Source organism: Astatotilapia calliptera, chromosome 4 (genome assembly GCF_964374335.1).
Source record: "Astatotilapia calliptera chromosome 4, fAstCal68.1, whole genome shotgun sequence".
Classification (NCBI taxonomy): domain Eukaryota; kingdom Metazoa; phylum Chordata; class Actinopteri; order Cichliformes; family Cichlidae; genus Astatotilapia; species Astatotilapia calliptera.
The window spans coordinates 18,536,039-18,557,159 of NC_137425.1; the positions used below are offsets into that span (position 1 = coordinate 18,536,039).

A 21,121-nucleotide genomic window follows, 5' to 3' on the forward strand; every position below is an offset into this window, starting at 1 on the left:
AGACTGAGAATGTCCTTACGAAATTCAGTTTTCTCATTGTGCTTCTAAAGAGCAAGGCTGGATGTGAAAGAAAATATGGCCACATAAGTTTTCATTTACTGAGTTCACTGAGGAAGTCAAAACCACAGGAAACCACAGATGTAGGCAAAAAAAAAACAAGAATACAGAAACCAAAAGCTGTACCATGCATTGATTGGTTTACACTACCAAAGTCTAAGAAAATAACAAAACAAAAACGGTTCACATGAAAATAAATCTTGTTTCTTGATCTCCAGATGTTAAGTGAGATGATTCATGCTGTTATCGGACTCTATGCGTGCGTAGTTTTTTTAAACACGTAGGCAGGGCTGTAGACACAGGCTAAAACTGATAAGACGAATTGTGGTAAACAAGGAACACTTTGTTCTCAGCAGCGGGACACACTCTCCCTGTCTTTTCATATTTGTGCTCACATATATCTTATGGCTGTGCTTTTTATGGGTTGTTTAAACAATAACTGAGCGAACAGGGAAATGCTTTTCTTCATTTCTTCTTCTTCTGACACACCCAGTTACATATGAGGGGAGGAGGGAGCGAACGGGGAAACAGAGAGTGAAGACTAACAGATCCACAGCTCAAAAGCCTTCCAAAGCTGACTGAGGAAATACGCTTCTTCTCCGTTGGTTTACAAGATTTTGTAGCAGTCGTGTCCATCGGTACTCTGTATGGACCTTCCTGTTGTGGTTTTACTGTGTTTCCCCTTCAGGCACTGACAGAGAGCTCCAGGAAAAAACTTTTTTTTGGTGAGATAAGAGGTAAGTTAATGTTGTTTTACGTTTGCTGTCAAATAAGGATGAGTTTCTTCCTGGTTCATAGTTAGACAGCCTGTTTTGTTATGTACTTTTGTAGAACAGAAATGGAAAAAAAGGTATTTCTTCTGTAGTTATGCTTCATAGCTTCATCAACACTAACGCTTATTCAGAAAGAACATTCAAACAAAACTGGATGAGGTGCACAGGGTGTGCTCAGGGGAATGACAGCGCCTCATTAGTTTAAGTGGTTTGTAGCTCTCTGTAATTGATTTAGGATGGATTTAGAGCAAGATACAGAAAGGCTTGGTTGGACTGACTGGGCCTCTTTCCTACCACACTGACCAGCCCACGGTACACAATGTAGGCTCTGTATTATAAAAAGAGACTAAGACCAGTAATCTGTAGTCAATGTACAACAGGACTCAAACTGAGTAAAGTGCATTCAAACCAGATTGCATCATGTCTCACAAACTAAGTAAATGTGTTACACAGTAGCATAGCTTCGTTATTGTTACTTTCCTGTTTGGTACTTCAGTTCATTTCAGCTCTGTGTAGATGTGGATTAAGATTTAATTTTTAAAATACAAAACACTGTCGAAGTTAAAACCACAAAAAACAACAACAACAACAACAAAACCCCACACCAACTATATGAGCAACCCGTCTTAGTTGAGTTTTTTTCATAGTATTTTATATAAAATTGTAACATTCAGGAAGAACATTTTTGGAGCCACTTTACTTGAACCCTTGAATAACACTTAGTAAATATTACTTTTTTATCATTAAGGTATTTGCTTATGTTGGAGAGAGTATTTCTTTGTTATTAGTACTTCAGATGACTGCGCTATATATACAGTGCTATGGAAAAGTATTTACCCACTTCCTGATTTCTTATTTTTGTGCATATTTGTCACATTTACATGTTTCAGATCATTAAACACATTTTAATATTAGACAGATATAACTTTTAAAGTAATGACTTTGTTTATAAAGGGAATAAAGTTCTTCAAAACTACCTGCGCCTGTATGAATAAAGCTGTCTGATGATGTGAAATAGGCTAAAACCCCTCAAAAAGCAACACATCGTGCCATGAAACAGTCATCTTTCAGTCTGGGTTACAAAGCAATTTCTAAGGCTTGAAGACTTTGGAACCATTTTTCACAAACAGAGAAAACTTGGAACAGTGGTGAACCTTCCCAGGAGTGGTTGAGTGCATTGAAGACTCATCCAGGAGGTCACAAAATAACCTAGCACAGCATCTAAAGAACTGCTGGCTTCACTCAGCTCAGTTAAAGTCAGAGTTCATGATTCAACAATAAGAAAGAGATAGGGTAAAAATGGCATCCATGGGAGAGTTCAAGGAGAAAACCTCTCCTGACCAAAAAGAACATGAAGTCTCGTCTCAGATTTGCCAAGAAACATGTTGATGATCCTCGAGACTTATGGGAAATATCATATTTCACACTAAGAGTCAAACTTGTTGGTGGTAGTGTGGTGGTGTGAGGCTGTTTTTCTGCATCAGAAGGACTTGCTGTAATTGATGGAAACACGAATTCTGCTCTCTACCAGAAAATCCTAAAGGAGAATTTCCAGTTCAGCTCATAGGCTGAAGCTCTAGACAATAAAGATTATTGCCCAGTCTAGTCAAAGTCCAGACTTTGTTGAGTTGAGATCCTTTGGTGTGGCCTAAACAGGCTATTCATTTTAGAAACCTTCCAATGAGGCTAAATTAAAACAATTGTGCTTAGAAGAGTGGGCCAAAATTTCTCCACAGTGCTGTAAAAGACTCAGTTCAGGTTATCTCAAATGCTTGATTGCAGTTCCTGCTGCCAAGGGCGGCACAACCATTTGTTAGGTTAATGGGGCAGTTACTTTTCATACAGAACCACAATTTTACTTAATCTTTTTTTCAGGAGTTACTATGATAAGTTTCAACTAGAGATGGACCGATCCGATATTACGTATCGGTCCGATACTGACCTACATTACTGGATCGGATATCGGAGAGAAATAAAGAATGTAATCCGATCCTTTAAATATCAAAAAAGCACCTCACAAAACTTGCAACACTGGCGTGACTCAGCTCATAACCGTAGCACGTGGGAGCAGTGTGCTCACGTGATAGAGGCTGTGTGTATTTGTAGCCTCACTACCAAACCAGCATTTCATCTCCGAGGAAGTGATCCCAGAGAGAAGTAGAGCAAGTGTGTAAGTTCATCTCTGAATGTTTGTAAAGCATTCCCGCGTTAAGCTTAACAACGATATATGGAGCGACTGCCTCTTCTCTCTCCCTCCCCTTCCTGCTGCTACCTCACTCATGAAACTGATCAATGATCAGCTGATCGGCTTTTCTGTCGCAAGTTCGTCTCTCTTGCTTGTTTTTGGCCCACTTCGTGCCAGAAAGAGGAAACCAGCGGCTGAACAACAGCAGCACGTTTAACCTTGATAAGCTGTAGTTCGAATTTATTTAATATTACTTTCTACACCAGGATCCTTTTCTACGTAGCTGACGGCTGGTAACTGTGCAGGGGCGGATCTAGCATTATATTAAATATTAAATATTTATAATATAAACTGCAGAAAAACTACAACCCCCCCCCCCCGCCCCCAAAAGAGTGTGAATCTTGGATTTCTGTCTACGTATCTAAGCCACTGCAATTGTGTTGAGTTGAGTTGAATACTTGTGGTTACAGATTGGAGGGCCTCTTAACATATTTTTTGTGCTACACTGGGTAATGAGCTCAGTATCTGAGCAATAGTCAGATACTAACCTCATAAACCATTAGAAGGATATCAACCACTGGAAATATTTATGTGATGCTGTGGTTAGCTTTTAAAAAGCTTTAGCTCACACCAACATCTGCTAATGTTTCCTCTGAAACCATATAACTGGTTGTCACACACAAACCTTTGAATAAACAAATGCAATTAATATTTTGCCTCCTGTTTGCATTGGACAAAGCAAATTACAAGTTCCTCGTCACTCATTGAAAGTGACACAAATCTCAAATACTGTGTTGCAGTGCCAGAAAACTTAGATCAATACGTCTTAAGTTTTTATTTGTACTTATTCAGTTTCAGTTTACATTTCTGAAGATGGAAAAAGGATATCCACCACAGGAATCAGCTCCACCTTACCCCGGCCCACCCTTGGACTATGGACAAGGAATGCCTCAGCCAGGGACGTATCCTCAGCCAGGGACGTATCCTCAGCCAGGGACGTATCCTCAACCAGGGACGTACCCTCAACCAGGGACGTACCCTCAACCAGGGATGTACCCTCAGCCAGCACCTTCTCCTCCAGGATATCAGCCAGGTCTGTGTCTGCACTCACAAATTATTCCTGCTTTTTATACCAAAATATTCTAATAAACCTTTGTTGTTATGTGTTTGCTTAAATACACAAATGAAAGAGATTAAAGATTAAAGAGATAAATTATAGAGTGACAGTTCTCTTCAAACAGTATAGTAAAGTACTTATTTACGTATGTATATTCGTCCCTGTTGTGATGACTTGTGTACTTTGTTTAACAGGCGGTGTCTTTGCTCCTGCACCGGGTGCACCTGTCACAACAGGTGAGGCAACCTGATCCTGTAAAGTACACCTACGTGTCTTTGTATGATTTCTCAGAACTCTTGCATGCAAATATGCATCATGGGAAAATAAAAACATTAAAAGGTTAAAGTGTAACTTCTCACAGCTGTTAAAAAGCTGTTAAAAAAAATGAATGTGCATCTGCTCCAGCGTGTAAAGTGAACAGAGCTGCCTCTGTAGACACTGGCTGAAATTCTTGGTCTCATATCAAACTGATCTGAAGAATAGGCTTGTTTGTAGCCTCTCTACAGGGAAAAGCAATTGTTCAGAGTTCACCCCATGTGCAGTCACATCCTGAGTCCTGCCTTTTGAAATAGATGCATAAGAATTCACTCCAAAGCCACATTTGTGTGTTAAACACATGTAAAACATTAACTATGTCACAGTTGTACAGTTATATACTACTACTAATACCAGTAGTCTTCTACTTCTAGACTATATTACTGGTCTATGCTGTGCTGGACATCTGCTACTAGAAACCTTAGTGCTTGAATGGCTCATTACTTTAAAATACAAGACAACAGAAAGGCTTTGAAAAAAAAGCCCCTTTCCACCCACAACTTACTACTGCAACCACTACTGCTTGCTACTTGCACCCTCCAGTGGTGATGTCGAGTCTTAGCTGTTGATACAAGGAAAGGATGGGGAACACATTTCCACTGACTTAAGTAATGCAAGTGAAGGGTCACACACTTGACGAATGATTTGAAACCACACTGGGTTTGGTTATAGTTAAGTAATAGGAGCAGGCCAGCTGCAGGAAGTTGGCTTGAGATCAATCAACATAAGGTGGCTCCTTATGGAAGTTTTGAGGGTTGTTTGGTTTTCCTTTGCAGGAGAGTTCTGGTCATCAGCCTGCATCTTGCAAATGTCTGCTGCAAGATGCAACAGACATGAGATCCTCACTGCCAGTTTGATAGTCAGTTTAAAGCCAGTCTATGAAGCTCGACTGTGCTTTGAATTTTAAAATGGAAACAAAGGTTAATAGAAATAATAGGAATAAACACCTTTATTCTGTGTTTTACACATTTCTGTTCCTCAGTGACTAACATTGTAGTAACACCGAGGCTACAAGATGTTCCTGGACAAACTGTGTGTCCTCACTGCCACCAGGCAGTGATCACCAGGACACAACACACCCCGGGCCTGCTGACGTGGGCTATTTGTGGAGGCCTCGTCTTCTTTGGGTAAATACAACCATTTAGGTAGAGGATTTTCAAGCTAAAACTCTAAAAGAGCTGAGACACATATTTGATCTTAAGAAAACCTTAACATTACAAGTGCTTTTTTCCACCTACAGGTGCTTTCTTTGCTGCTGTATCCCATTCTGCGTTGATTCCTGTCAAGATGTGGAGCACCACTGTTCATCCTGTGGCAGAGTCATCTACGTTTATAAGCGAATGTGAATCTTTTGATGACTCTTACCCACTTGACTATGACAGAAATCAGTGGAAGATTTGTAAATCAAGAGATTCAAGCCAAACAACATACCAATAAATACTTTTATCAGGTGCATGTTGTAGTTATGAGTTTTTCTCCTTTGCTCAGATGTGAATCTGGGCGGTTGCTCATGCTGTAATTCTGTATTTAGACATGATATTATTTTGAGATAAATAAATATTGAGTTTATACACCAGATACATTTGTAACATTACAAATACAAAAATTAAATCTGTAAATACTAATAGATTATATTTTTTTCATAAACTTCTTTGTATGTTTTTATCATATAATTTTATGCCACTGATTACACGATATTTTATATGTATCATCTTTATTGTTTGTTTTCTCTTAGTATACCTAGTTTTGTATTGCAATACTTCTAATGCGCTTTGAATTACTTAGACACCCAAACTCTTAAACTTATTTCCAAATTATTTCTGTGTAACCAGCAAAACTCGGACAATAAAGGAATATCCTTGGAATATTGTTTTGTGGTAATTAAATGCACAGATAAATGAGTGTGGTTAGGAGGCTAATTTCATCATTGATCTGATGTTGGAATCATCCTGAAAAAACAACATGATTTTGTTTTGTTTGACTGCGGTTTGACTGTGTGATTAAGTGTCTGTCTGACACACAACACACACGATTAATGAATAAACAAACAGATTAACTAATTAACTGATTTTCAATTTTGCACTTTCGTTTGAAGGTATGTTAAATTTTTTAATTAACTTGTGAGAAAAGGGCTAGGGTTACAAAGCCAAGGAATTTTCATTTTGATTATTTGTTTTTTGTTGTTCTTCATGTAGTTCTTCAGCTTCTGACATATTTTTTTAAATGTTTATCCCCATGTCATCAACAAGCTTCTGGAATAATTCTGCTAATTTGACCAGAATTGGAGGAGTTCAGATAAACTTGTTCGTTTCTAAAAAGGTTGGCTTAGGTCGGGGCTTTGGGAAGAACATTCCAGAAGTTTAATGTCAGCCTTTTTTATCCATTTCAAAAACAATGTTGGCTTGTGTCTGGGATCAATGTCCTTGGAAGATCCAAGTTTCAACTGTTGATTTGAGGTGAAGTTGAGGTTGTCTTCCTTCTTTGTTAATCAATCTACTTTGTCTTCAATCTACAATGTATCACTACCACAGGCAGCAAAAAGCCTGAGCATGATGCTACCACCGCTGTGTTTGACAAACACTGTGGTAAACTTGTCCATGTGGGCAGCTGCAAATTTAAGTCGAGCTTGCAGTTATCAGTTTTTGTCTTGTTTTGTAAAGTCATTAAAGTAATTAATAACTTAAAAAATTCAAAGGTTTGTTATGTACAATCATTCCACCCCAGAGAAAACACCAGCTAGAACCATCTGAAGTAGTTCTAGTGGTAATATGAGCATTGCGAGCTGTAAGTCCTCCAATGGCTCCAGTAGATTCCAGGTACAACACTGGAGGTCTCTGTCCAGAAGAGTGCAGTCACAGAATAGCTAAGATACTGTGCAGAAATGTAGGGAGCTTAAGGTCGACACACACACACACACACACACACACACACACACACACACACACACACACACACACACACACACACACACACACACACACACACACACACACACACACAAAACCTTGTGAAAGTTTTAGATATAATCCCACGGCATGCTGGATGCTGTAGAGAGAGAATCCCAGGGTGTGTTGTGACAACATGTAAAGCACATGGAGGAAGATAAGGGAAAATACATTTTAAATAAAATGTGACATGAAAATAGAAAATCTTTCTGTGTAGTTGTCAACAAAAAAAGAGCAGCTCAAACATTTATTTTAGAGAGAAGCAAAAGGCATACACAGCTGAGTAGTTTCCCCTGGTACATTGTTTGAGGTAAGGAGGCTGAAAAATGTTCAGTACAACTTCCTGTTTTTTTCTTGAGCTTAATTAGTTTTAATTAATTAATTTTTATGACATTGAAACCATCTATAATGGATGTAACTAGTTACTTCTCTTTAGTGTTGCATGTTTTTCTGCCTGGAGATGAGGGTTAGTAGCATTAGTTGGTCTACATGTTGTGGAGATGTTGCCAGCGGCCCTTTTCGAAAAGAATATTTGTGCCTATGTAGGTGTAGGTGCTGTAATATTGTGCTTTGTTGTAGCTATGGGAGGACAGAGCTCTCAACCTGATGACTCCTTGTCTTCTAAGAGTAAGACGTTTAAAACGGAGAATCAAGTTTAAGCTTTACAAAAACAACTGGGAAACATTGCACAGTTAATGTTCTTTATGTATTTTGTTAGATTTAGAAAATGAATGGCGGAAACTAGAATGAAGATGAATGTGTGCTGATGTTCAGTGTTTGCTTTTTGGCTTCATGGACTAAAACTACAAATGATTACCTTCTACAATCAGTCACCATTACCCTTGTTCTGAACTGCGTCTGTACTGTAACTATAAAGTATCTGCATCACTAGCTTATTTGGCTTTAACACCGCAAATGTTCTTCCACAAATAGAAAAGAGAATGATCTACAGTACATAAATACATACCAGCCTCATAACAGTGAGATCCAGTATCTCAGAATTCTTCTTTATGGACCCACTGGTTCTGGAAAGTCCAGCCTCATCAACTCGGTTGATGATGCTTTACGAGGCAGAACGATCAGCCGAGCTCTGGCCAACGCAGCTCCTCAGGAAAACTTCCCGAAAACAGTACGTGCCAGTTTTGAACCAAGTTTGTATTTCATGCGCTGTAAGTGTTTAGCTAAGCTGTGATGAAACTAGTCAGCATATGGGTTTCTCTATCAGCCTTGGCTGGCCTTTTAGTAATAAGCAATGACTTTGCACAGTATAGGTGCTCAAATGTCATCCTAACAGATTTATTATCAACTGTATCATTGCAGACCTCACCCACCCTATCAGAGCCTTCTCCCCTGTCATCAATCTACACTGTGCTAGAGACTAAAGGGAAATATGTTTAAAAAAAAGTGAGGAGGCAGTATTATTATTATTATTGTTGTTGTTGTTGTTGTTGTTATTATTGTAACTTCATTTATATGGCACTTTTCAAAACAGAATTACAGGTGCTTAACAGTTCAAATAAAAGCCAGAGATTGAAAATAAGTGTACATGTTAAAACATACAGACATGTAATCAGCCATAATGACAAACATTCATTCCAACATACATGCATACACACATACATGATTGCAAACTAAGGCCAAAAATGATCAAATATATATAAAAATTAGTTTTTAGCAATTTCCTAAAACAAATAACAGAGTCGGCCTGATTGACTGAGAAAGGATGTTTCACAGTTTCAGTAAATAGGCCACAGGCTGACTGCAGGCAAGTGGAAACCAGAAGTGGTGGATGGAAGAGCTAAGTCGGGTTGGTGCGGCAACAGGGTGATCCAGCAGGAAGGAGCCGGAGATGGGACGATAAAGCAGGTTGTGGTTTTTAGAAGACATATAAACTTGAGAAACTCTGCTACAAGAGACTTATCTCCACTCCTGCAAATAAGCAGAAGAAACACACACACACACACACACACACACACACACACACACACACACACACACACACACACACACACACACACACACACACAGTAGATGGTGACTGGGAGAGAGAGAGAGAACCACTCAAGGTCAAAGTGGAACAAGGTCATGCTGATTCAGGATCAGTTATTCAGGGCGAGTGAAGTGCTGGCGTGACACTGATTTTCAGTTTGGAGTTCAGTTTCACTGACTTATCTATTTGTACTTTTAGGAAACAGCCTTATTTAAGCCTCAGTTTATTGAATCACAATACCAACTGCCTTATGGTCTCCGCTGATAAGGTGACTTATTTACCGTAACAGCTAAACATTTCTCTTTTACAGTACACAACTTTCATCTAAATCTAACCATAAAATTCTGATTATTAGGCTTTAACATAATAATTCTTCTTCTCTGAACAGCGACAAAGAGAATAATCTCCAGTGCTCAAAGAATTACTTACCTGATAAAAATGAGCTCTAGAGCCTGAATTTTTCCTGGACCCGAGCTGGACCCAAGTCCAGCTTCACTGACTTGTTGACTCGTTGACCCTCTTTTATGAAGAAGAGCGACCACTCACTTCTTGGTGGATGCAACGTTTTGGGATATTGTCTCTTTTAAAGCATGTGTTAATTCTGAGTGTGATTTAATCAAGCGCGTGTATTTCATACATGAATAAAGTCTCACTGTGCCACATTATGGCAAAAATCGGTATATGTTTACCTATGAAACCTTCCAGTGCTTTTACCCTGTATGATTTTTCACTGATGAACTGTTTAAAAGTAGAATTTGTTCATTCCCACTAGACTCTCTCCTCTGTACACTATAAAATGACCCATTGCAGTGACGTCTCTGTAGATGAGCCTATCGGACGTGCTACGCAGCAATCTCTCCACCGTGTCCTGGTTCTGCCCCCAGGCTTCCTCCCAGTGGGACAAACCCAGAACACCCCCCCAGGAGACATCCTTGTGCCTGAACCACCTCTCTGGTTTCCCTGAAACCATATTCAGTCAGCTGAAGATAATTTAAGGGTTTTTGTTTCGGAGTCTTTATTTGACAAAAGTAGAGTTAAGCAGATAAGAGCATGGGGGGAGATGCAATCCCACACAAAAGGACTTCATTAAATTTGATGTATGATGTACTCAGTGAGTACTAAGGGAGTCCCATACATAATTTAGCTCAGCTAAATGTACAATTAGATTATGAACAGTCACACGGATGACTTAAAAAAAATCAAATGGAAAAACAAATTTTGTGTACAACTTTAACTTCTATAGGTTGTCTTTCTTCAGTGAAGGCTTGGAGAGTCCTGAATCAGAATATTGTAGTCTTTCTCTATAAATAACAAACTCAGACAAAAATACTTAACAAGTATTTTTACTTCAGAAGCTAGGATGATCTAATAGATGAGTAAAATAAAGGAAGTCCAACCTCAAACCCTACTGAAAGGCACCAACCAGATGGTGGACCTTCTTGCTGTGTGGCAACAGTGTTAACCACCATGCCACCGTGCTGGCCCAAGAGTGAAAATGTCATCCATATAGTTATTTCTTTCTTTCATTCTTTCTAATCCAGTGAATGACTGTTGGAGATGACTCTATTCTAACTAATGTATGAAACTAATATAGATGCAAATCCATTATCTAACATGTTTGAAAAATTGGTATTGAAGGATATAAAAAAAACAACAACAGCAATAGAATAATATTAAACACAAAGTGAACCCGTCTTCCTTCATTAAATAGGTTCTTTTAGATGTTAAGGAGGAATTGACTTAACCAGGCTGGCGGAGAATGAAGACAACCGGACACCTGCAGCAGATGGGGGAATCAGTGAACTTTTATTGAGACAGAGACAACCTCTCAAAAACAGCTCACATCAAGAGATTCCTCATATTTTCTGTGAGGATGGGTATATATTCTCTAAAACCTAAGGAGGGGGTTGTGAGGAAAGTGCTGCATTAGCAGAAAAACAACTCCATAAAAGGAAAGCGGCCTTGAGTGTTCTAGTCTCTTCGCTTGCAGATATCTTTCGCCTGCAGGATGAGGCGATCGCTTCTTATCGCTCTCAAGGCCAAAGTCGTGAGCACACATTTTTATTACACAGTTGCACAGTAACTTTAAAGCTGAACAATATTTAAAGCTGAATAATGTTTGATCAAATTATATTTTCTTCAAATCCCCCTTTTGACCCATCTTAAATGGGTCAACACACAAAAATAAGTAACATTCAAAGGAACACAGAGACGTGTCGAAGCCTGGCTCGAAAAACTCCTCGGGTCTTATCATTTGTATTTATCTGTCATTGCAGATGAGGAGAAAAGAGTCCAGGCACCACCCTGCCCAGGGGTCGGCTGCAAGCAGTCTCGGTTCCCGATGAAAGCAGTAACAGCTGTCCTGCACACACGGATACAACGAGTTAGTGCAACCAGGGTAGTGACACAAAATTAACAGTTCCTGTAACTCAGCAACCAAAAAGCATAAGTAATGATAAAAATGTGGAGAGTACAGAGTATACTATAATAATGAGAGATATAAACGTGAAAATGTGAAAGAATAAATCAACTGTAAAATAAACTCAGAACGGTAACTGCTAAGGACATTCAAAAGTGAATATGGTAAAATGTGAGGAATGGGTGTGGAATAAAACAATTCATATCCATTTGTGGGAGTACATATTCGCTCAGGCTTAAGTCCGGAGACCCTGAGAACATCGCTTAACCCTCACAACCCGACCAGACACAGTTCAACCAGATATATCCTTCAATAGGAATTGGGTGAGGGAAACAATTAATAACAAACCTAATACAAAACACCACAGAGAAACAACCATTCTAGAAGCATTTAAACAAGAGAAAGACGATAATGTTCGTCACCCTCACGATCAGAGTTTTCATCATCCGTTGGCGAGGAGGTGGGAAGTTGACTAGCCAATAAAGGCATCTGCCGGGCGAGATCCTTATCCTCAGGAGTGAAAGCTGTAACAATCAGTCTCTGGAAGAGGGATCGAATGCATGGAATACAACAGCAACCGCAGGTGACTAGGATAGCAACAAAAACTGAGATGGAAACTAGGATGGAAGCTACAAGGGCCTTATATTTGCCAAACATGTTAAGCCAAGAGTCCCACATGGCAGTATCAACGCCCGAGTGTTCCTTCATTTTAACAGTAAGAGCTGTGAGACCAGTAATAGCTTTAGTGAGGGAACCATCAGGAGCTGTGTTATTGGGGATATAGGTACAGCACTCCTGACCAAAAAGGCTGCAGACTCCGCCTTTTTCTGCGAGGAGAAAATCCGTTGCGACCCTGTTTTGGAAAGCCATTAGGGAAGTGGCAGATAACTGTGCATGCACAGCTTCAAAACCATCTCGAGTGTAATTAGCCAACAGTTGCACATTAAAGTGAATGTAGTTAATTCTGTCTACATTCGCATTTATTTCAACCATCCAAAGTATCGAGGCCCATCCTGCTTTAACCTGGTCTCGCAGTTTATATTCATCGGGGACCCCACGGGGTATACCTACAGCATCAATATAGGTTGGATTATGAGCTGAACCTGGGATTAGAGAACGTTTAGAGCGGCGTTCAGAGGAGGATGGGAGGCTAACTTCGTGTACTTCTATAGAGAGATCCACTGGAGTGACTAAAACAGGTAAAATAAGAGTTATGAGAGCGCAAAGACCTGACGCATCCCGAGGGAAACCATCATATAACTTGTTATTGCCACACCACCACCACAAATCAGCCCTAGCCGTAGGTCGGAAGTTTGGTTTCATAACAGTCATCTCAGTGCACCAAGAAGAGTTCAAGCTACCTAGTTTTACTGCATTGCCAGTCAGGTTAATACAAGTGAAATTGTTCACAGCTACATCTGAAGAAAAGAAAGGTGGTTTATTAGAGACTGAGCGTTGAGTTTTAGGAAAGTGATTTTCCAGATATGAGCAATGACCTCGTTTTGTATTGTTCATAAGATGCAGGAGGCATGCACTATTGACTGGCGCCGGTACAACTCGTAAAGTGGGGCGGGCTCCCATACATACTATGCAGTCGGAAGCCGTCGTGTCAGCAGCTTGTTCAGCTAGTAGTAACCAGTTGTTTGTTGCTCCAGAAATACCGGTTAGAATTTGGAAGAGGTCATCTTTAGACATTTTATTTGTGTCTACAATGCGTATTCGGCCATTTCTCCCCCCGTTTGTATATGTCACCGGAGGGCCATTAAAGGTGGGATTATCATCTTTAACTACAGAGCTTGGAACTGCAGCAACGCTAGGGCATATTTCCATTTGCCAATACAGGGCGGTGCGATCAGTCCAAGGGGCAATTATAAATTGTTGACAGGAGGTCAAGGCCAGATCCTTTAGGGTAAAAATTAAGCCTGAAAGATCCGGTTTTTTTGCTATTCTGAGCATATTTTGGTTTCTCCAGTGCAAAGCCTGACCCCTAGAGTACTTTGACCAATCCAGGTCCGTTTCTGACACTAAACTGGACCACTTCCACTGATGCCAACCTCCCAGGGTTATATACCACACTGAGGAGGAGAGATGTACTGCCAGGTTAAAAAGATCCCCCCCTTGGTCTTTGGTGACGGGAGTGACTGGGAAGCTAGCGAAATCTATTTCAACTACCCAACTTTTATTGTTGGGGACACAAAGAGTAATCATTCTAGTCGTGCTTGGGGTACAGGAGGTAACCGTGTCTCGTTTCTTTCTAACTGGATCGGGCGTGGGCAAAACTGGAGAGGAAGTGGTGGGCAAGACCCTAGGGGCTACATTTGTCAGATTGGAACTTTCAGAAAGGGGCGAAGCTTTTGAACTTGAAGGTGTCAGAAGTGTCGGGGGCCCTTCACAGATCAGGATTATGCCAATGGGAATGAGACCCAGGGCCAGGAAGGAAACAAAGACGCAACATCTTTGCCTGCCTGTCATTTCAGGGGGAAAGGGCCAAGACATGTTTACTTAGCTTGGATGTCGTCCAATAGAGGATGATGGGGCAGAGAAAGGTGGTCCAGTTCCCCCCACCTCGCCAAGGGCGTGTTCTAGGAGTTAAAGAGCAACAAAAAGTATCAGTGACACAACTTTAAATGAGCTTTCAGCGGTTAAAACTATTGCAATGTAAAATGTAAATCTTAAAAACTCAAGCCAATATAAAAGCAAAGTCATAAAAGATGTTAAAAATAAAAAAATAAAAATGTTTAGTTCAGTGTGAAGAACACCCCCTTTTGTAACCAGCCGGCTTGTAGGTTGAGCTTTGGCTCCCTCAAGTGGTTGGTGATGCTGTTGCAGCCCCTTCTGACAGGTCCTTCTGCACCTCTCTCAAGGTTCTTCCTGGTTCGGTGGCAGCAGCGCACTGTGTGTAATGAAACCAGGTGTCACCTTTACCTTCGAGCCTGACAGCGTGGGAGGTCCGCTCTGTTATGCGGTAAGGGCCTGTCCAGCGAGGCTCAGCCCACTTTCTCTTTGTGACTTTCAGGAGGACGTAGTCCATTCCAGGTGTAGCCGCCTCTTTCAGCTCTTGCTGGTTTCTTTCAGCGACCTGTGAGGAATACTGGGCAACAAAACTGCGGAGCATGTTATAATATGTCCTCGGATCGAGGTCTGAATCAGCTTCATCCGACATTAACAGGCGAGAGGAGGGGCCAGGAAAAGGCCTGCCATGCTCCAACTCAAATGGAGTGTAACCAGAGGTTTGATTTACTGAGCATCTTATGGACATTAATGCAAGAGGCAATGCTTTAACCCAATCTAATTTGGTCTGTGCACAGATTTTAGCCAATTTAGTTTTTAGAGTTTGATTCATCCTTTCCACTTTCCCCTGGGACTGGGGGTGGTAAACTGAGCCAAACTTATGTTTCAAACCTAATGCGGCTTCAACCCTCTGCAGATCGTGGTTCCTGAAATGTGAACCATTGTCCGACCTTATGACCTCGGGAAACCCATGCTGTGGTATATAATGATTAATCAGACACTTCACCACAGTTCTACTGTTTTCACTTGCTGTCGGCCAGGCTTCTGGCCAACCTGAAAATGCATCCACAGCCACCAGCAGGTACCTGTAACTACCTACTCTGTCCACCATGTCTGTGTAATCAATGATTATTTCTTTCCCTGGGCAAAGTGGGATGGGGAAGTACCCTGCTATTGGCTTGAAGGCGGGCTTGATTCCAAATTGGTTGCACTCCTTACAGGTTTTAACCATGTATTTTGTCATGTCTTTTAAATAAGGGTGCCACCAGACGGCTAAATTTCTCATCATTTGTGCAGGTCCCACATGCCCCACTCCATGTGCCTCTTCCATTGCTGTCTGTCTGACCCCTGGCGGTAGAATGGGCCTTCCATCTGGGCCACGCCAGACGTCTGTGTTTGTGGCCCCTCTTGTTACCCATAATGATTTTTCCTGGGGGCTGGCTTTGTCCTGTAACTCTCTGATTGTGGCTAGGCCTAGTTGTATGGGTGGTCTTTCTGGAGGGGGTGTGGCTTCTGGGTCCATTACCATAATCAGGGAGGGTAAGTAACCAGCTGTCTGCTTAGCTACTAAGTCGGCCTGTTTGTTACCTAATGCCACTAAATCCAATCCGGCACTGTGTCCTTTGCATTTTACCACTGCCACCTTAACAGGTAACAACAGTGCTTCCGCTAATTCCCTCATTTCCATCTCATGTTTAATAGGCTTTCCGCTGGCTGTCAAAAAACCAGCTCTTAGCCACTGCTTGAGCTCCACATGCACTGCTCCCACAGCATAAGCTGAATCACTGTATATATTCACTTTCTGTCCCTTTCCCATCCTTAAGGCTTCAATCACCGCTCTCAGTTCAGCTCTCTGTGCAGACTGTTGTCCTGTCAACTGCTCTGCTTTCACTGTTTTCCATCTCATGTCTGTCTGTTCCACTATTGCCCATGCAGCCTTCAACATTCCACTTTCAGTTCTGAAACAACATCCATCTGTGAACCAATCTTTTTCTGCATCCATTAGAGGTTCTGCCTGCAAATCTGGCCTGATTTTCTCCTGTACCTGCACAACCTCTTCACACATATGTGGTTCTCCTGATCCCATGTGATCAGCCATGTTTATGCCTTCATGTGAGTAGGTGATGTGTGGTGCTTCCAAAATGGTACTGAGGCGTCTCTGCCTGAGTGACGTGAGTGTGAAGGCCTGTGAAGAGACGTAGGCCACCACACTGTGTGATGTCAAAATTTTTAGTGGGTGGTTCATCACTATGTGTGCTGTTTTCTGAATGATTTTTGCAAGTCCAGAAACGTGTTGTGTGCACGGTGGGTGGCGTTTTTCAGTGTTGTCAAGCATTACGCTTACATATGTCAACACTTTTCTCTCTCCCCCTTTTTTCTGGAACAGGATACCATTAATATGGGTTCCAGTTCCAGAAACATCAAGATGAAAAGGCAAAGCATAATCTGGCACAGCAAGGTCAGAGGCGACAGAAAGCTGTTGTTTTAACTTTATAAACGCCTGTTCTGTTTCTGTAGTCCATGAGAGGGGAGCGGAGAGGTTTCTCATGCCTTGTTCATTTACCAAAGCGCGCAAAGGGGAAGTAAGGCCAACATAGTCTGGGACATAGGTCCTGCTGTAACCAGTCAGGCCCAAAAATGACAACATGTCTTTTACAGTTAGAGGTTTTGGATGGTGCAAAATGGAGTTCCTGTGTTCTGGGGACAAGGAAATACCGGACTGTGAGACCATGCGGCCTAGAAAAGAAACCTGTTTTCTTGCAATCTGTAGTTTGTTTTTGCTCACTTTAAAACCTGTGTTGGCCAGGTGTTGAAGTACCACTCTGGTGGCCTCCAAACAGATGTCAGCCGTGGGAGCAGACAGCAAAAGGTCATCCACATATTGTATTAACATACAGTCAGATGGTAGTGGGCAGGTTTGTAAAAGTTCTTTCAAACACTGATTAAACAGTCCTGGGGAGAGGGCAAATCCCTGTGGTAAGCGAGTGTAACGCCATTGTCGGCCTCTAAATGTAAATGAGAAAATGTCACGCAGTGACTCACGAAGTGGGAGGCAGAAAAAGGCATTAGCCAAGTCAATGCAGGTGAACCAGGCATGAGATGGTGGGAGGTTGGTCAAGGCAACATAAGGATTAGGCACAGGCAAAGTAGGAGTGCCAAGTAAGGCATTAATCCTTCTCAAATCATGTGCCATTCTGAACTTCCCCGTGCCTTTTTTCTCAACGGGTAGGATGGGCGTGTTCCACTTAGAGCAGGAGGGCTCCAGGACACCGGCAGTGACCAAACCAGAAATTGTTTCTGCAATCCCAGCCTCAGCCTCCGGTTTGTGTGGGTACTGAGGCTGCCACAAAGGGGTAGCAGATGACAGTTGAAAAGAGACTGGCTCCACATCAACTAAACCTACATCTGTGGGTCCAAGGGACCACAAACAATCTGGAAGAGAGTCGAGTAAAGGCGCAGCATCACAGTGGTCTGTGTGTTCTCTGCCATGTGACCCGCTGACCACTCTATGTTGCAGTGTTGAGGAATTAAAGCAATCATTTAAAATTTGGTATGTGTTGGTAGATGGAGAAAACAAAACCTGTGGGAGTTTTGTAGGTGTCCAGTCAGTGGCCGCAAGGGAACGTTTAACCATTCCACCCAGCTCCTTAGCCTGGTGTCCAGGATGTAAGGCCAGTGACACATGGGGAGCTGCCTCATCAGACATCATGTACCACTGTAATTGATCTGTTGTAAAAGTAACCGCTGCTGCCACTCCCTCCGGTGCCGCAAAAATGCATGACATGTTCAAAGACCAAGCCCGCCCCTCACACTGCTCTTGGAACATGTGCTGGTACCAGGTGGTGTCATGCCTGTCATAAAACAGTGTAACATGAGGTGGGTCAGGGGGAGGGACATAAGGATGCAGGAGTGAGAGCCACGGCCGCCATTGCTGAAAAGCAGTCCAAACTCCTGGTTCAGCAGGTGTTTCAACTTCCAATAATGCCCAGTAGATGTCAGCAGAGTCCGCTAAACAGGAGGAGGGTTGCAGCAGAAACTGACCACCTCCCTCTGGCCCATTAGAACAGGGAAGCACAACACCAGTAGGGAGAGTCACAGTTAGGCCTTGTGAAGAGCAGAGTATTGTGGCTCCTAATTTAATCAACAAGTCTCTTCCCAGTAAATTCACAGGCGCCTGTTTTGAACAAACATAGCTGTGTAACAAAGTCTGATCTCCAACCGTTGTGGGGAGAGGCACGGTGTAAGGCAGAGTTTTAGGTTCCCCAGATATGCCCACCACTGTAATCACTGTGTCAGTAAGTCTTTCACGAGCAACATCCTTAATGGTGGAGTACGTAGCTCCAGTGTCCACTAAAAAGCTGCTTCTTCTTTTATCTACAGTTATGGACAGCATAGGGTCCGCCGTTGTCCCTTCACCGTCCTGGGCAGTCTGTGGGGTGTCCTATAGCTGGGGACCACCCTCGTAGTACTCCCACCCCATCACAGGCATCTGTGGGGCCGGGGGCACTTCAACTAAAGCACCACGAGGTCCACCTCTGTGGCCAGGATGCTGATAGGGCCCACCACGGGCTCCCCTGCCTCTTCCAGCAGCCGGGTTCAAAGGGCACGCTTTAGCCCAGTGTCCAGGTTGTCCACACCGGAAACAAACATACATCTGGCCTCCCCTACCACCTCCCATCTGACCTCTTCCCCTGAAACCACCTCTGTTTCCTCCAAATGGGGAACCTCTCTGCCCATAAGGGGCCGGTGAGTGATAAGCACCATACTGGGGGGGCTGTGGATCAGCTGGCCACGGGTTCGGATACAAATCAGGGGCAACTGGACCAGGAGGGGGAGCCGCAGCGGCCACAAGCTGCTTTTTAGGCTTGTCACCTTTTCCACCCAGGTCGTTTTTCGCTTTCTGCAGCTGAACCTTCAACAGTTGCAACTGTAAATCTTCGACGCTCTCCGCTTTATCATCAGACTTAATCTGCACTTTGTTAAGATTAAAAATCAAATGTTTCTTCCAGATTGCAAAGTCACAGTCCTGCAAATCAGGATTATCCTCCATTTTCTGGCTTACTGACTCCGGAATGCCCCTCAGCACCGCCCTTCTAAACCACATGCTCTGTGAACAAGTCCTACTGGGGTGATGACCTGTATGGTTCACCCAGTCTTCAACAGCCTGATTTAGATAATGGGTGGGATTTTGCTTTTCCTCCCATTTAAATTTCTGTAAGGTGCCTTGATTTTTGGGTGGGAATTGTTTGCGCAGGGCCGGTCCAATAAACCTCAAGGCCTGCATTAGTGGCACCTCGTTCTCATGCGTGGTAGTACCCGCATTTTGTTCCAGATCCGCTGCCTGAGATCGGGATGTGCACCTAGTTATAATAGCTCTAAAATCTCCCAGTGCGAGGTCCTGTCCAGCTGTGTATTTATCCAAACCAGCTAACCAGGCATTCCCTCCCTCCATTATGTCAGGGAGTTTGTCCACTAGGGCCTGGACATCTCCGAATGAATAAGGTTGATACACTGGTCTACGTTGCGCTTTAGTCTGGACCAGGGGAAACATGCCTGGAGGCTGAGGCACAGGGCCCTTAGATCTAGTCTGATATCCTAAACTGTGAGGGGTAGAGGGGGGTGTATTGTTAAGGTCACTGAGTTCATCATCAGTATCCTCAGTTTTTCCCCCGCCTGGTGGGGTAGCAGTGTCAGCAAAAACGTGGGCTAAACTCATCTGTGTTTCCGGATCCTGACGGCCCACCAAAGACATGTTAACTGTGACATTTGGTGAAGTGCCAGGCTCAGTTTTTGCAGTAGCGGTCAGATCTCCTTTAACAGCGACGGGAGTGCTGGCAAATGGGTTGGACCGGGAAAGAGGGGCTGACGCAACACGATTATTCACCTGGACCACTGACCTACGTTCATTTAAGCAGCTGCGTAATGCTGCTTCTAGATCAGTTAATTGTTGTTCAGTGGGTTCCTGTCTGTTCATTCGAACCGCAAATGGTGCGCTCGCAAATGGGTCAGTTAGGCCCTCAGATCCGGTTCCAGAACAATGGGAGATGGAAGAGGGGGCTCTACTACTAGCTGAGGGTGTCGCCGACAGAGAGGAGCTTCCTGGGCAAAAATGCTTGGTATCTATGGGAGTTGGAGCTACGGGCGGTTCTTCTCCAATAGTCATTATTCCACCAGAGATATTAAGTACCGGATATATGCCTGCCGAGGGAGGAGTCTGGACTGAGGCAGAATAGGGAGGTGGCTGAGACCTATTTTTCTTCATGTGTGGTTTTGCAGTTTCCCATAAACACACCCAGTGATTAAATTTAGCTTTGCGGCCTGCGTGCTTATCTGCTTCCTTTCTGTGTCTCACCCCGCTTATCACACCTGCACCTGCTGCTGCTGAGTTGGCTTCTTCCTCTTTCTCTTTTGCCTGCATAGCCTTATTCTGCCAAATTATTCCCCAATTACCACTACTCCCCTCATTCTTTCCCTTTTCTTTCATTAACCTTTCAGCTGTTTTCCTCAATGACTCTTTCTGCTTTTTTGCTTCTTTAGGCTGGTGTGTGGAGTTGATGACTGTCTCAACACATGTTAATTGTTCTCCCAATGTGCTAAGAATAACACCGGGACCCCAACCATCATCATTAGTTTGTCGATCTAATTCTCCATCCATTTTACTGTCAATGGAGGAGTGTTCTTTTATTGATTTTAAAGGAGAATTTGGGCCAGCTGGGTTTCTGCCTCTGTTAGGCACTAATCAGCTGGGGCGCTGCTTTAAAGGTGAGTCAGCACTGAAATATCCCTTCAGGTGTTACCAAGCTTCTACC

The 21,121-nt window shown here is 42.7% G+C and overlaps 1 protein-coding gene across 1 annotated transcript; it reads left to right on the top strand.

The window, feature by feature from the left end:
* The first annotated feature begins 259 nt into the window (after positions 1–259).
* On the top strand, positions 260–6,312 carry LOC113020918 (lipopolysaccharide-induced tumor necrosis factor-alpha factor homolog). Its single transcript, XM_026165239.2, has 5 exons — positions 260–794; positions 3,868–4,108; positions 4,327–4,368; positions 5,430–5,574; positions 5,688–6,312. The coding sequence occupies exons 2-5, from the start codon at positions 3,889–3,891 to the stop codon at positions 5,791–5,793; spliced, it is 513 nt and encodes a 170-aa protein (XP_026021024.1). The 5' UTR covers positions 260–794; positions 3,868–3,888; the 3' UTR covers positions 5,794–6,312.
* The last annotated feature ends 14,809 nt before the right edge of the window (positions 6,313–21,121 follow it).